The 12,627-nt window shown below is 37.3% G+C and overlaps 1 protein-coding gene across 1 annotated transcript in view; it reads left to right on the top strand.

Moving 5' to 3' along the window:
• LOC108977594 overlaps positions 1 to 12,627 on the top strand; it is a 49,269-nt gene that overhangs the window by 22,505 nt on the left and 14,137 nt on the right. Inside the window, exon 3 of the mRNA XM_018947335.1 lies at positions 7,312 to 7,509. Coding sequence (XP_018802880.1) covers positions 7,312 to 7,509 — 198 coding nt within the window. The remainder of the gene's footprint in view (positions 1 to 7,311; positions 7,510 to 12,627) is intronic.

Raw genomic sequence — 12,627 nt, 5'->3', positions numbered from 1 at the left:
CACGAAGTCAAACTGAGACTGGCCGAGAGGTCCATAGTCGTCTCACATTCTTACAAAGCGTTTTTCTTTTATTCAAACTCTCTGGTCAATAAGAGCACTGATTCAATGAGCTAGCTTGGTCACAATACTAGACAGCTTTGAATAGCTGATTTTTTGTTTTTGATAATCAATAAAATGGCTGATAACCCCAACAAAATCGTGAACAGTGTCAATAGCTTTCTAAATAAGTAGATTGAGCTGTCTTTAAATAAAAAATATAGCATCAGCGCCATCTAGCGGATTATAAAATTTATAATATTTTTTTTTAGATTATTTTTCTAGGTTTACGGTTAACATTTGCTTTCCAGGTTATGTATATGTTTATAGAAAGTTATAATAATTGTCAAAAAAGTCTTGCGGCATTTTTTATTTTTATTTTATTTCATAACGGTTTGATGACTCATGCCCAGCTCTTGACCGATGCTACGGCTGCTACTATGCCGGTCTCTTTCGACCAATTCAGCGAATTTATCGCAATTTTCGACGGCAGGCCTTCCGGAGCGTGGCGCATCTTCGACCACCTCTACACCAGAACGAAAACGTTGAAATCATCGTTGTGCGGTGGAAATGGAAACTGTATCGAGTCCATAAACTGCACAAATATTATTGGCGGCTTGAGATGCATTTTTGCCTTTATCATAATAGTATTGTAAAATATGCCGTATTTTCTCTTTATTTTGCTCCATGTTTGCGACGCTATAACTCACGAACGACTTAAAAGAAAGGACAATCAATCAAACACGTGTTAGCGCGTGAAATGAGCTTTTCAAAAAGGTATAGCATGACCCGATGCGACGAATAAAGCTAGAACTACGCGCTCTCAGCGCTAACTAGCGAAAATACCACAAGACTTTCTTGACAAACTAATATATGTTTCTGGATAGATATGTATTCCAAATGTAATTGAATTTGATATAGAAACGTTCGCTTAGCCAAGCCGCTGCGAAGTACCTAGATGACATATGAAAATTCTGTTTTGATATTTCTTTTACTATTTTTTAAATGCTCTCAATTACGGCAGTTGTTCACTCCTGTTCTCACTCCTGTCCTCACCCAGTCGTAATTTTCTTTCCTCGTGATCACGTGCTATCTTTAAAATAGAAAGTGTTATTCACCACAGGATTTCAGGCAATAAATGCAAATTAGGGCACATCAATCAAGGTGGAGTATGGAATAACTGTTTTAAATACGGAATTTATTCAAAATCATTCTTCACTTACGCCAAATACTTACGGACATATTTACATACAAACAAATACGTACTCATATATACATAAGTACATTCGTATATATCTCCTTACATATGTGCATATTTTTCTTTATATTACAATAACACAGATTCGTGACACAAAAATAGTTCACGCCCAAAAAATCTGCATAGCTATCCACAAATCGAACAAGAATACATTTATGCTTGCACATACCTAAGTATATATCGTACATATATATAAATGGTAGTATAACTGTGCATTCCTTTACATTATGAATGCGCGTTTCATTTAACGGTTTCTTATGTCTATCAAATGGGGCCGCGCGGCGCCACAAACGTGTGGTGTCACAAGTGCTGACAGATGACGGTGAGCTGGTGGCGTTGGCGGTGTGCTCCGGCATGTGTATGTCTGCGCCGCTGGTGTACGTGAACGTGACACTTGCAGGAGCTTACATTGGCATTTATGTGTCAACTGCACTTTTAAGCCGATTTAACCAAAAACAAAAGACAAGAAAATCTCTTCGAGATTCCAAGTGTTCGCATTTTAACTGTTCAGTGATAAATTAAAGTAAAGTATGAAAAATGTGGGCCATTCGCTGACACACATGCAAACACAGGCGCTCCAGCACATACTTACATACATACATACATATATGTATGTATAGCCACCGTTTATTGTGCGAGTGGTGCACCTTGCACACCGTTGACTGCAAATATTTACTACTTATAAATAAAGTGGAAAAATGGCTCGCAATATTTTACTGCTGGTGAATAAAAAGTTTTTGCCCGAATTGCCACTTCAGACTTACGTCGGGATAAAATACGCTAGCAGAATTACTCACGATGCGGGTGGGTATGTGGCGCTTGGATTTACATATGTGTGTGTAGTTATGGGTGTATTATATATGAGCATTTTTATTGAAAATCACGTATCAAAAAAGAAAAGAAAAAAAAAAGAAAACAGAAAGAAAAAAAAGTAAGGAAGTGCTAAGTTCGTGTGCAACCGAAGATTTTAGACTTTTGAAGCTTACATGTCTTTCTAGTTGTATTGGGGCTAGGTCAAGTTTCGCGGCCGACTTCATCTATTTTAGGCGCAATGTCATGAGTAAAACATGTTTTGTAGTTTTCATTGAGATAACTCAAATATTGGCCGATATATTCTGATATATGAGTCATATATGTAGAAGTTCACGCAAGTGAGGAAAGTTCTCTGAGCGCCATTCACTTGAGAGTGGCCAGAAACTTTTTTTACATATGTTTCAAATAGCTCATGACTTTCGAACACAGACCGAGCAACCTCTGGGTTGCTCAACTTGAAGGCGAGCTAAAGTGAGAACGCGGACCATCCCTCTCTTGGGTTGTGCGCTGGGTTTGAGATCCGCCACGTAAAAAACGTCTCCAATGAAAACACGAAAACTGCCTCGGATGAGAGACCTCCTTCTGAGGACGACCACTGATGTCTTCGTAAGAGTAAAGACTGACATCACCATCGTCCTGGAAGTGAAATGGACTAAACAAAGACAGAAACGAATAGGTCCTTGTAGTATTTACTACAGTGGTCATTTAAAGCAGCTCAACTTCGGTCAGGAGTTCGTGGTGGCAGAAAGACTATGTTGCCGAGTACTGGCATTCACCCCGGTGGATGAACGTCTAGTCCAATAACCTTCAAAGCAAAATCCTTCAACATATCGCTGACGATGTGACCAAAGACGCCTTCTATGAGCACTTGATAGCAACCTCTGTGATGAAACATCGCCAAATGGGTTGAGGTTGTTCGACATTGCGGGGGTCCAAAATAGGGTTATCTGCAATACTAGGTCCCCGGGTAAGAAAATTCATCAAGCTACCTGGCTGTCTCCGGATGTCAAAGCCACCAACCAGATCGCTCAGGTCTCCATTAAAATTAAAATTTCTATAGCTCACGTATTGTGTGAAACCTTAAAATCCTATATATATATGCTAGCTGTCTTCGATTCGACCAATCAGTAAAGTAGCGCAACAAGTAACAGGCATAAATCAGCAATACTAGTATTCAGCTGGAGGACTTTGCTGTTGTCTTTACTTGTCAAATGTTGTGAGAAGAGAATTAGACACTGCTGGATAACAATTGATAAATGAAAATTACCGTTCTATTCACGACAAGTGACCGATTTTCTATTTAGTTTTACAAAGTATTCTGTGCGCAATCATATTGGGTTCTGGAACATCAGTAGTAATGTTGCTTACTACTACTTTGGTGGCAATCTTTTAATTCTAAAAATTAATTTTTTCTGATATCTAACTCATGACTAAGATGTACCTGTCATGGTACTTAAACCTGCTTACTTTTAATGAAGAAATATTCATATTTGTTCCAAATGATTCCATAAAATAAAAGGTCCATTTTCCCAGCCTCACTTTATGTGCACTTTATTAGCAAAAAAGCTAAACACGTTCGTAATGTTATAGTGCTTCCATTTCAGCAGTATAACATGTTCTTCCTCTAATGAGAAGTGTCAATATTTATAGGACAAACAGAGAGTATTTAAAATATAGTTATATGCATATATAAAACACTGGTATTGAATAAGGTTTAAATATTATATTTACATGAATATTTAGTTAGGACAATATGCCGTGAATGTGTGGGCATATCCAGTGAGGAAATTATAACAATGTGATAACGGAAACGAAACTGTGCTCGATTTTCCAAATCTTGAAGAGTGGCGATTCGAACAACCAGCTGGTATAAATCGAATGACTGGGTTTAGAAAATGGATGTGGAATGAAAAGAGACTATACAAATAAAATATTTAAGATTCGGTTATAGTTTTAAGATAAAATTATATAAAAAATGTGCAATTTTTTGCCATATAATTTGGTATAAAAAGTAGCTGTACAAGGAAAACATGTTATATGTGTCTTAAGACGTTGAAAACAGAGCCGAACTCGAGTTAAGCGAGCACCATAAAGTTTAAAAAATTTTCAGAAAGTGTTGGTTCGAACATTCAACTGGTATAAATCAAGTAGTTTAGAGTAAAAAATAGCTGAAACAGTAACTGATTATACGAGTTGAAAACCTTTAGATGCAATTCAAATAGTCGAACTCGAGTTAAACGAGCACCATAAAGTTTAAAAAATTATTCAGAAAGTGCTGGTTCGAACATTCGACTGGTATAAATCAAGTAGTTTAGAGTAAAAAATAGCTGAAACAGTAAGTGATTATACGAGTTGAAAGCCTTTACATGCAATACAAGTAGTTTGAAAGAAAAGCCGATTTCCTGTTTATTATTATTTGGTTTGGAGCGGCGAGTCGAACAGGCTTTGGGTTTCATTTATTCAGATCTTAACATATTATATTTCAACGCGACAAATATATAACTGAAAATTTCTCTACTGGCCTTCACAATCAACTCATAAATAATAACCTGTTTAACTTCGGTTGTCTCTATTGTTTCATGTGCCGGTTTTTGTGAGTTTTCATATTTTGATTTTCGTTGTCAGGGTGATTAAATTTGAAAATAGTATGTATTTTGGGCGTAAACAAAGTCTACCAAACACATTTCGTCAACACATTAATACCCCTGAATATGTGGCAATGTGTGGCAATATGCAATATTTAATTAATTAATTATTTGCAGTGCATTGTGTACGAAATTCATAATTTGTGAAATAATGTTTGTTTTCTGCTAAATTGTGTGTATATAAATACTTAAAAGCTATCTGTGTCGCACAATGCCATTTTAATTGGGTGCTTAGTTTGTTATAATGCACATATTTGTGAAATATTTAACTAACAAACTATCAGAACACAATGCAATCGATGTAGATTTATGAATATGAATGGGAGATTTTAGTGCTACTAAATAATATTTCAATATTTCTATTTATTTAATTAAGTGCATATACTTTGAACTTAAACCAGTGACGTTTTATAAAGCTTTTGGTTTGAAAATTTTGTGAACAATTTAATAAGTCAATCCTTCTTTTTGATTGGCTAAAGCTAGAGTGCCATTAAATTTGTTCGAACTGTTTTTTTTTTTCTAAATGATGAGTGAAGGTTTTCTTGTCTGATCTCTTCGTAATCAGAACAGTAGGAACAATCCCTGAAAGACATTTGTCATACAAGGAAAGAAAAAAAAAAAAAAAAGACGCGAGTTGGTAGAACTTCACAACATGGAGAAAATGTCAATCCAGCGGCAACTTTAGACTGAAATATCGCTCTTGGTAAAAGACCGTGTTTGGGGATTGGGTTTCATAAGCGCATACGGTGGTTCGATAAACGATCCGTAACTTTTTGCATAGAGGGAGTGTCTCTTTTAGGAGATATGTGGAAACCAGCCGGATCGGAGGGTTGGTAGAAAAAGTGGATATTCCACGGCGCTTTCGTCCTCGGATCTGGCTTCTAGCCAAATTTTTCTCTTAAGAAGAAATTTAGGAGATTATAAGATATTGTGCGCACCCTAGGCACCGTTGATAAGTTTTACGGCTTGGAAGAACCACAGAACCTTATAGACAAGCGCTGATATTGCCCAATGCGGACACCCTCGGTTTTCTCAAGAAGTTTAGGGAGGCCATAAGCAATGGCTGTAAGAGGCTGGCTGATCTTCCTACAGATGCTAGGGCGGACGGAATGCTTTTGTGGTAGAGGAGAAGGAAGGAGACGACCCAGGGACCTTTGAGTTAGAAGTAGGGTGAGTTCTTATATGAGCTTTCATTTCAAAGAAATATTGTGCTAAGTTATACAATATTCCTAAAATCCAAACCCGTCTGTTCGATGAAAGGAAATTAAAAGTCACAATCTGCTTCGAATACGTATCCATTTCTCTAGTGCAAGTCACTTTTCCTTTTCGCTATTAGGCATCAAGTGGAGATCCCAAGCGAAGCCAGGTCCTTTTTGACCTGGTCTTTCCAACGCAGTGGGGGTCTTCCACTTCCTGTGTTTCCCTCGGCGGATACTGCGGCTTATACTTTCAGAGCTAAAGTTCTCTCGAAAACTGATAACGCCGTCGAGAGAGAATTTTACTTCTCAATTGCTGACTCAGTTCGAAATAGCACCTATTGGCAAGAGTTACCAACGTTGTTGGTTGGCTGAACCAAGTTAGACGAAATTATCGACGACTTTGAAGTTATGACTGCCAAAAGTGGTGGAGGAGCCAGGTCGTGAATGTGATGCCTTTTTGTTTTTGATGACAGGATATATTTCGTCTGGTTCTCATGTAAAAAGCAGAACTCCACATTAGACTGTTGAAAACAAGCGAACTAATTGCATTAGATTTCAGCGTAATTGTTTTTATTAGCTGACAGCAGAAGACTTAAGATTTATGAATCCACATAATAATTCCTCAACAAATGAAGCTCGCCTGAAAGTGTTTTGAATGAACCGAGTTTGCACGTAACAATCGCGGTTTCATCATGTGTGGCTACCGAAAAAAGGGGATGCATGGGCCGCAAAACATTATTGGTGCGTATGCCTTTCCTTGCCATTTGAAATTATGCGGAATTTTTGGTTTTGCTAAATACCCATACATTATTTAAAATCAGGCGGTAATGAGGAGCTGAGGCCACCGTAAAATAATTGATAGAAATGATGATGCGGAAAAGCCAGTGATTAGAGTTCGGTGTGGGTGCGGCAACACAAAAATCGCTCACATTTAAGTGACGGCACAATTTAGTGCACAAACCGCTGACGTAGCGGCGCGGTACGCGTAACGGTTCGTAAACTGACGACTGTTTGCGAACGTTCGCCTAACTTTCGCGGCATCAAAATGTGCCACAAGCGTGCGAGTGTTACATAATTTGTTAACGGTACATCCCTGGGGAAATATGGGGATTGCTGGGCGGGTGATTTGATAAATTTTGCTAAATAATTTTTGAATACGCTGACATGTGGCAAATTAAATGTTGCGCGTTTCTGCTGAATATTAATTCGGTATAAAGCTCGCACAGGAGCATTGATGTAGACCGTTTTCATATGTAGACATACTAATTTTACCGCTAGAGCAGTTAATTAGCTGTACTGTGTTAGCTTCATTTGCATTTCCAGGCGTTAATTGATTTTTCTATGCTCCTTCTCTTTGCAGCCGGCTCACCAAGCGATGATGCGGAGGTGATTAATGTGCCGCGTCGCCATTCAACTGACGATTCGGATGAAAGCTCAGCTGGGGAACCTGATTTCAAAGATTTCAGGGGCGTCATCGATACTGGTGTGGGCTATCCATTCCTGCAGCCACATCCGTTGCCGTTCTCCTTCAATTTGGGTTTCTTCGATGCTTTTGAGGGTATGTATACATATATGTTTGAAGAGTTTAAAAGTAATATGAAGAGGAAATTTTTGTAATTAAATTAAGGCTTAAATATAATAATTTATACGTATGAGGTCATTAAGCGTAGCAAAAGAAGTATTATTATTAAAATGTTATATTCATTATTTGTACCGGCTTCGATCAATTTTAGTTTTCTTTCTGATCTGTCAGACTGCGATTGAAATATCGCAATAGGCATACGTTTGGCGAATCTAAGGAAGTGGCTGGAGTTATTACTAACTGTCTTAATGAATTTATGGCAAGCTCGAAACACTTCGTTAATTTATAAGGATCTGAAGATCCACATTTAGCCGTTTATGGGTAACAAAATTTTTATCTAAATCAGAACCGTAGATTTTCGGTCAAGTCTACTACCTATCTTATATACAAAATAACAATGCATGCGACTAAAATTCTGCCTGCCGATTAACTTAAAAAAAAAAAAAAAAACTGAAGAAACACGGTACCAAACCTTGAGAATACACTTTTCTGGTCATTTCAACGACACGGGTCTGAGCTGAGTTGTAGTGAAGGATCACCGATTGGAGCCTTTTTTCTGGAATTCGGCGTCAAATTGCTCACGAACTCGACTTAGTTTCAACCTTCTCAAAGTAGTCGATGCAGACCACAGGAAACGACGAACGATATAATACCCTTTAAAAAAAAAAAAAAAAAAATCTAACAAACGAGACAAACGAGCTGGACAATGAATTTCCTCCATTTTCGTATTGAGAAATCGATGTTGTCGCAGCCAATCGATTCGACATTTGTGATCGCATTCGTCACATACGAGAATAGCTGTATATTATGCGATAATAAAAGTTATTCCGACAGTCCGACCTCCAGGCTTAGTAGGCTTCGTAGGAATGTATAATTATGGAAAATGCAGCTTAAGCGGGAATCGATAATCAGTACGTCCAATTTCGTGCTTGCGCAAAGCTTCTTTTCTAATTTCTAGAAAGTGCTAGAGTGTCGTCGCTATGAAAGAAATGATCAATATATTCACACTCTATTTGTTTAGAAGAGGAAGCACGACTAGAATTGAGTGTTTCAGTGCTGGTCTCTTTAGTTCATGGTTTTCTTATTACCATATACATATGCATGTATGTGGTATATACTCTTATGTATTTAGATGTACATATATAAACAATTATGCGGTATCCACCTTAGGTGAAGCCTTCAAACATCCAAATGCCGTAGAAAATTAGCCTAAATAGTTTATTTTCCATACGTTGTCGTGCACAATCAATTGTGTTTTGTAAGACGTCTACTGGAAATTGAAAAATAGAAAACGAAGTACAATAAAAATAAGAATAAATAAGCGTAGCATACAATGCAAGCCCTCGTAACCTTTAAGAATACGGTTGACTATTAGGCACAAGGCTAAGAATAGAAACTTGGACATGGAAAGACAACAAATAATCACGCAATGCAAATAAAAAGACGACAAAAAAAGCTTGCAAATGTGCACGCAAAGTCCATTTCCTATGAAATTTATAACAATGCCTCATATATATGTATGTGCATATGTATATGACTACGAAATATAGGGTGGACTGCTATAATGCTTCAAAATTGTTCACTTGCCGTTTGAAAAAAAAAAAAAGAAGGTAACTTCTGTTACTCCGTTCTGTTCTGTGACTCCGAATCGAATGATATAGTGGTCCCAGCTTCTTGGATAGAAAAAACAGGAAAAACTGAGGAACTAGTTCGCGTACAGGCGAACAGAGGGACGAACAGCGTTCGTTGGTGGAATGAACCGAGAACCACCTTGGTATGGTTCGAGACCCATCTAAAACGCCTGCTCCACATGACAAAGAGTGAGTTCTTCCAACATTAGGTTTTAACCACGACTACCACGACACTTCCGTAGGGGAGTTAAACTGGTGGCTAAGGATTGGCATACACACACCACTTATAAAAAATAAAATTTCCTGCTAAACGCCTTCGCCGCTTAAAAAAACTCACGCTGAAACGACCCTAGCTGTTCGGAATTCCGACAAGTGGAGATCAGAACACTAACATGTAATTGTTTATCAGTCGAGCTAATTCCACAGACCACCCAGATCTCTAATGACAGAGTACATCGGGCATGCTATAACTATATACTATATTTATATGCATCCAGTCCTCTAACCCGGCTCTACAAAAACAATCCGAATGTACTCATAAGTTACATCTGACAAGCGCTCCTCAAAATGCGTCGTATTTGTCATACGCTCTTGTACATTGGCCAAGTGTTCAGTAAAATACATTCTTTCCTTCATGGTCAGCCCTAGGTATTATTTGACTTGCGTCACATACTTCATGCTGACTGCGTTCACAATCAATTGATAATCGGTGGATGAACCGGCAAGCAGTAAAGCTCTAAAGAATTTAAAATCGTTTGCAAACAGCCATAAAATTGGCTTCGAATTGCTTCCGTATCTACCGTATTTTCCATATTTGGTCCTTCATCGACTTTTCTCTGTTCTCAATTCTCAAAAGAATGCTCGCTGGGAAGAAATTTTCGACGAATGGAGAGGTGATTGCCGAAACTGAAGCTCATTTTGAAGAAAAGGTCAAATTATACTACATAATCGAATGGTTGGAGGGTCACTATAAACAGTGTATCACCTTTGAAGCGAACTATGTTCAGTCTTCAATTGGAGGTTTTTGGCTAAATTTGCTTAATAAAATAGTAATTGGTATTTGAGCTGTAAAATAGCTACCTTAAATTTTTTAAAAGTTTTATGAGCAAGTGACTTTTATTTAATTTGATATATCAATGCTAAATGTGTGATAACAGTTATAATAACATTGCGAGTATGAATAAAATTTGGTACGCGTATTGTTTGAAATTCAAAACAATTTGAAACTCAAAACAAATTCCTCATTACTTCAGGTATTGTATTGTGTTGAGTTTGTGGTTGCATTTGTTATTTGAATTAAGGTCACAAAGAAGCTTCTCTACAATTTTATTATTTTTACCCACCTACCCTTATGTACGAGTATATATACGTAGACGCATGTCTTTATTTTTTTAGCTTAACACTTTAAATTCTTTTGATTCATGACAATCCTACTGCCCCACATCCGCCAACAATGAAATTGGGGAAATACTTCTGAAAGTCAACAATAAAAACAATATCAACAAGCAAGCAAAGCTTTAGAATAATTAAAGAATGTCTTACTATATACAAAAGTATGACTTTCCTATCTTCAAAATCCGGTTTAGAGAGCACTGCAGATGTATGAGCGGGTGAAGTTTGTCCACCATAATAAAACACTTCATTGAGGTAAATAAAATAAGATTGAAGAATCTGTTGTTTGTGTAAATATTAAGAGGTAATTTTTTACATACATACATACATTTATTTTAAAACGGAAATATTTGATTAGTCAGCTACTGGGACTTTTTCGAATAATTATTGGTTATTTGATTTATTTTTCAAAACGAAATATTTTCCATAATCAGTGTATAATAATAGGTTGTCAAAAAAGTCTTGCGGTATTTTTATTGAATTTTTTCAATTTTCAATTGTTCATAAATTTTTTTTTGATGGCTCATGCCCAGCTCTTGACCGATGCTACGGCTACTACTATGCCGGTCTCTTTCGACCAATTCAGCGATTTTATCGCAGTTTTCGACGGCAGGCCTTCCGGAGCGTGGCGCATCTTCGACCACCTCTACACCAGAATATGTCGTATTTTCTCTTTATTTTGCTCCATGATTGCGACGCTACAACTCACGAACAACTTAGAAGAAACGACAATCCATCAAACACCTGTTAGCGCGTGAAATGAGCTTTCCAAAAAGGTATAGCATGATCCGATGCGACGAATAAAACTAGAAATACGCGCGCTCAGCGCCTACCAGCGAAAATACAACAGCTTAACTAAAACTCGTCAACAACTTTCCTGAAGTTCTTCTCTACTTTGAAAAAATTTCGAATAAATTTAGTGCAAAGCATTTTTTTTAGATATAACTAGGAAAGAGCCATGTTTGGTGCAAACTTTTGTGTTTATTTTTTCAACACTGTTTTCCCAATTTAACATAGTACTAAGAGCTCAATTGAAAAGTCTCCGGTCTACCATAGTAAAACACATTTTTTTGGCAAAATTCGTTTTTTTATTCAACATCCTCTTCAAGGTTGATACACTGATTATGGCGGTCTTTCAACTTTTAGATACTATTTTCAAAATAGGATTCAGTGTAGGCAGTCGCCTTTTCATTCGACGAAAATATCTGCCCGGCATACATTCTTTTGAGAGCTGAGAACAGAAAATAGTCGCTGTAGGACATATGTACATATCTGCAGAATACGGTGATTGAGGAAATTCAAGGCTATTTGCTATCGTTTGCATTGACTTGAGATGACAATTTCGTCCTTCAAACGGTTCAATATCACTATGCAATAGTCGCTATTAAATTTTTTTTCAAGGTAGTCATTGTCAGCCGACTGTTGAATTTTTCTACGCTTAGGAGTGGATTCATCGTGTGTCGTCCACTCGAAAGACGGTCGATTGGACTTCGAAGTGAAATAATGGAGCCATGTTTCTTTCATTGTCACATATCAACGCAAAAACTCGGGTTTATTCAGCCCGAACATCTCCAAACACTGTTTCGAATCACCAACTCGTCCTTGTTTTTGGTCAACAGTAAGCACGCGCTACATGCAATTTTCGCAGAGCTTCCTCACACCTAATATTCGTGTATGATATGATATACACGTTAAGCTGATATCTTAAGACTGCCCGGTATCTTGACGAACTTCACTTTATAGTCAGCCAAAATTATTTTGTAGATTTTTTTGATGTGTTCATCGCTAATAACCTCTTTTGCATGTCCACTCTATTAACCGTTTTCGGTGTTCATTTTACCACGTCTTAACTTAGCATACCAAACCTTGATAATAGGTTTTCCTGGGGCAAGGTCCGGACATTCCTCATGAAGCCAAAGCTTTGCTTCAACTGTAGTTTTTCCCTTTGAAAAGACAATATTTGATTTGCCATTTTTGAAAGATAACCTTATTGCAATCTTTTAGTTTATCATTAAATATTAATGTAATAAAATTACGTTAAATTGTGTGAACTAATGTATAGGTTAAATAG

This window comes from Bactrocera latifrons, unplaced genomic scaffold, assembly GCF_001853355.1.
Source record: "Bactrocera latifrons isolate USDA-ARS-PBARC rearing strain unplaced genomic scaffold, ASM185335v1 scaffold_92, whole genome shotgun sequence".
Taxonomy (NCBI): Eukaryota; Metazoa; Arthropoda; class Insecta; order Diptera; family Tephritidae; genus Bactrocera; species Bactrocera latifrons.
Note: the sequence above shows the minus strand (reverse complement) of the source record. Positions and strands in the feature narration are given on the sequence as shown.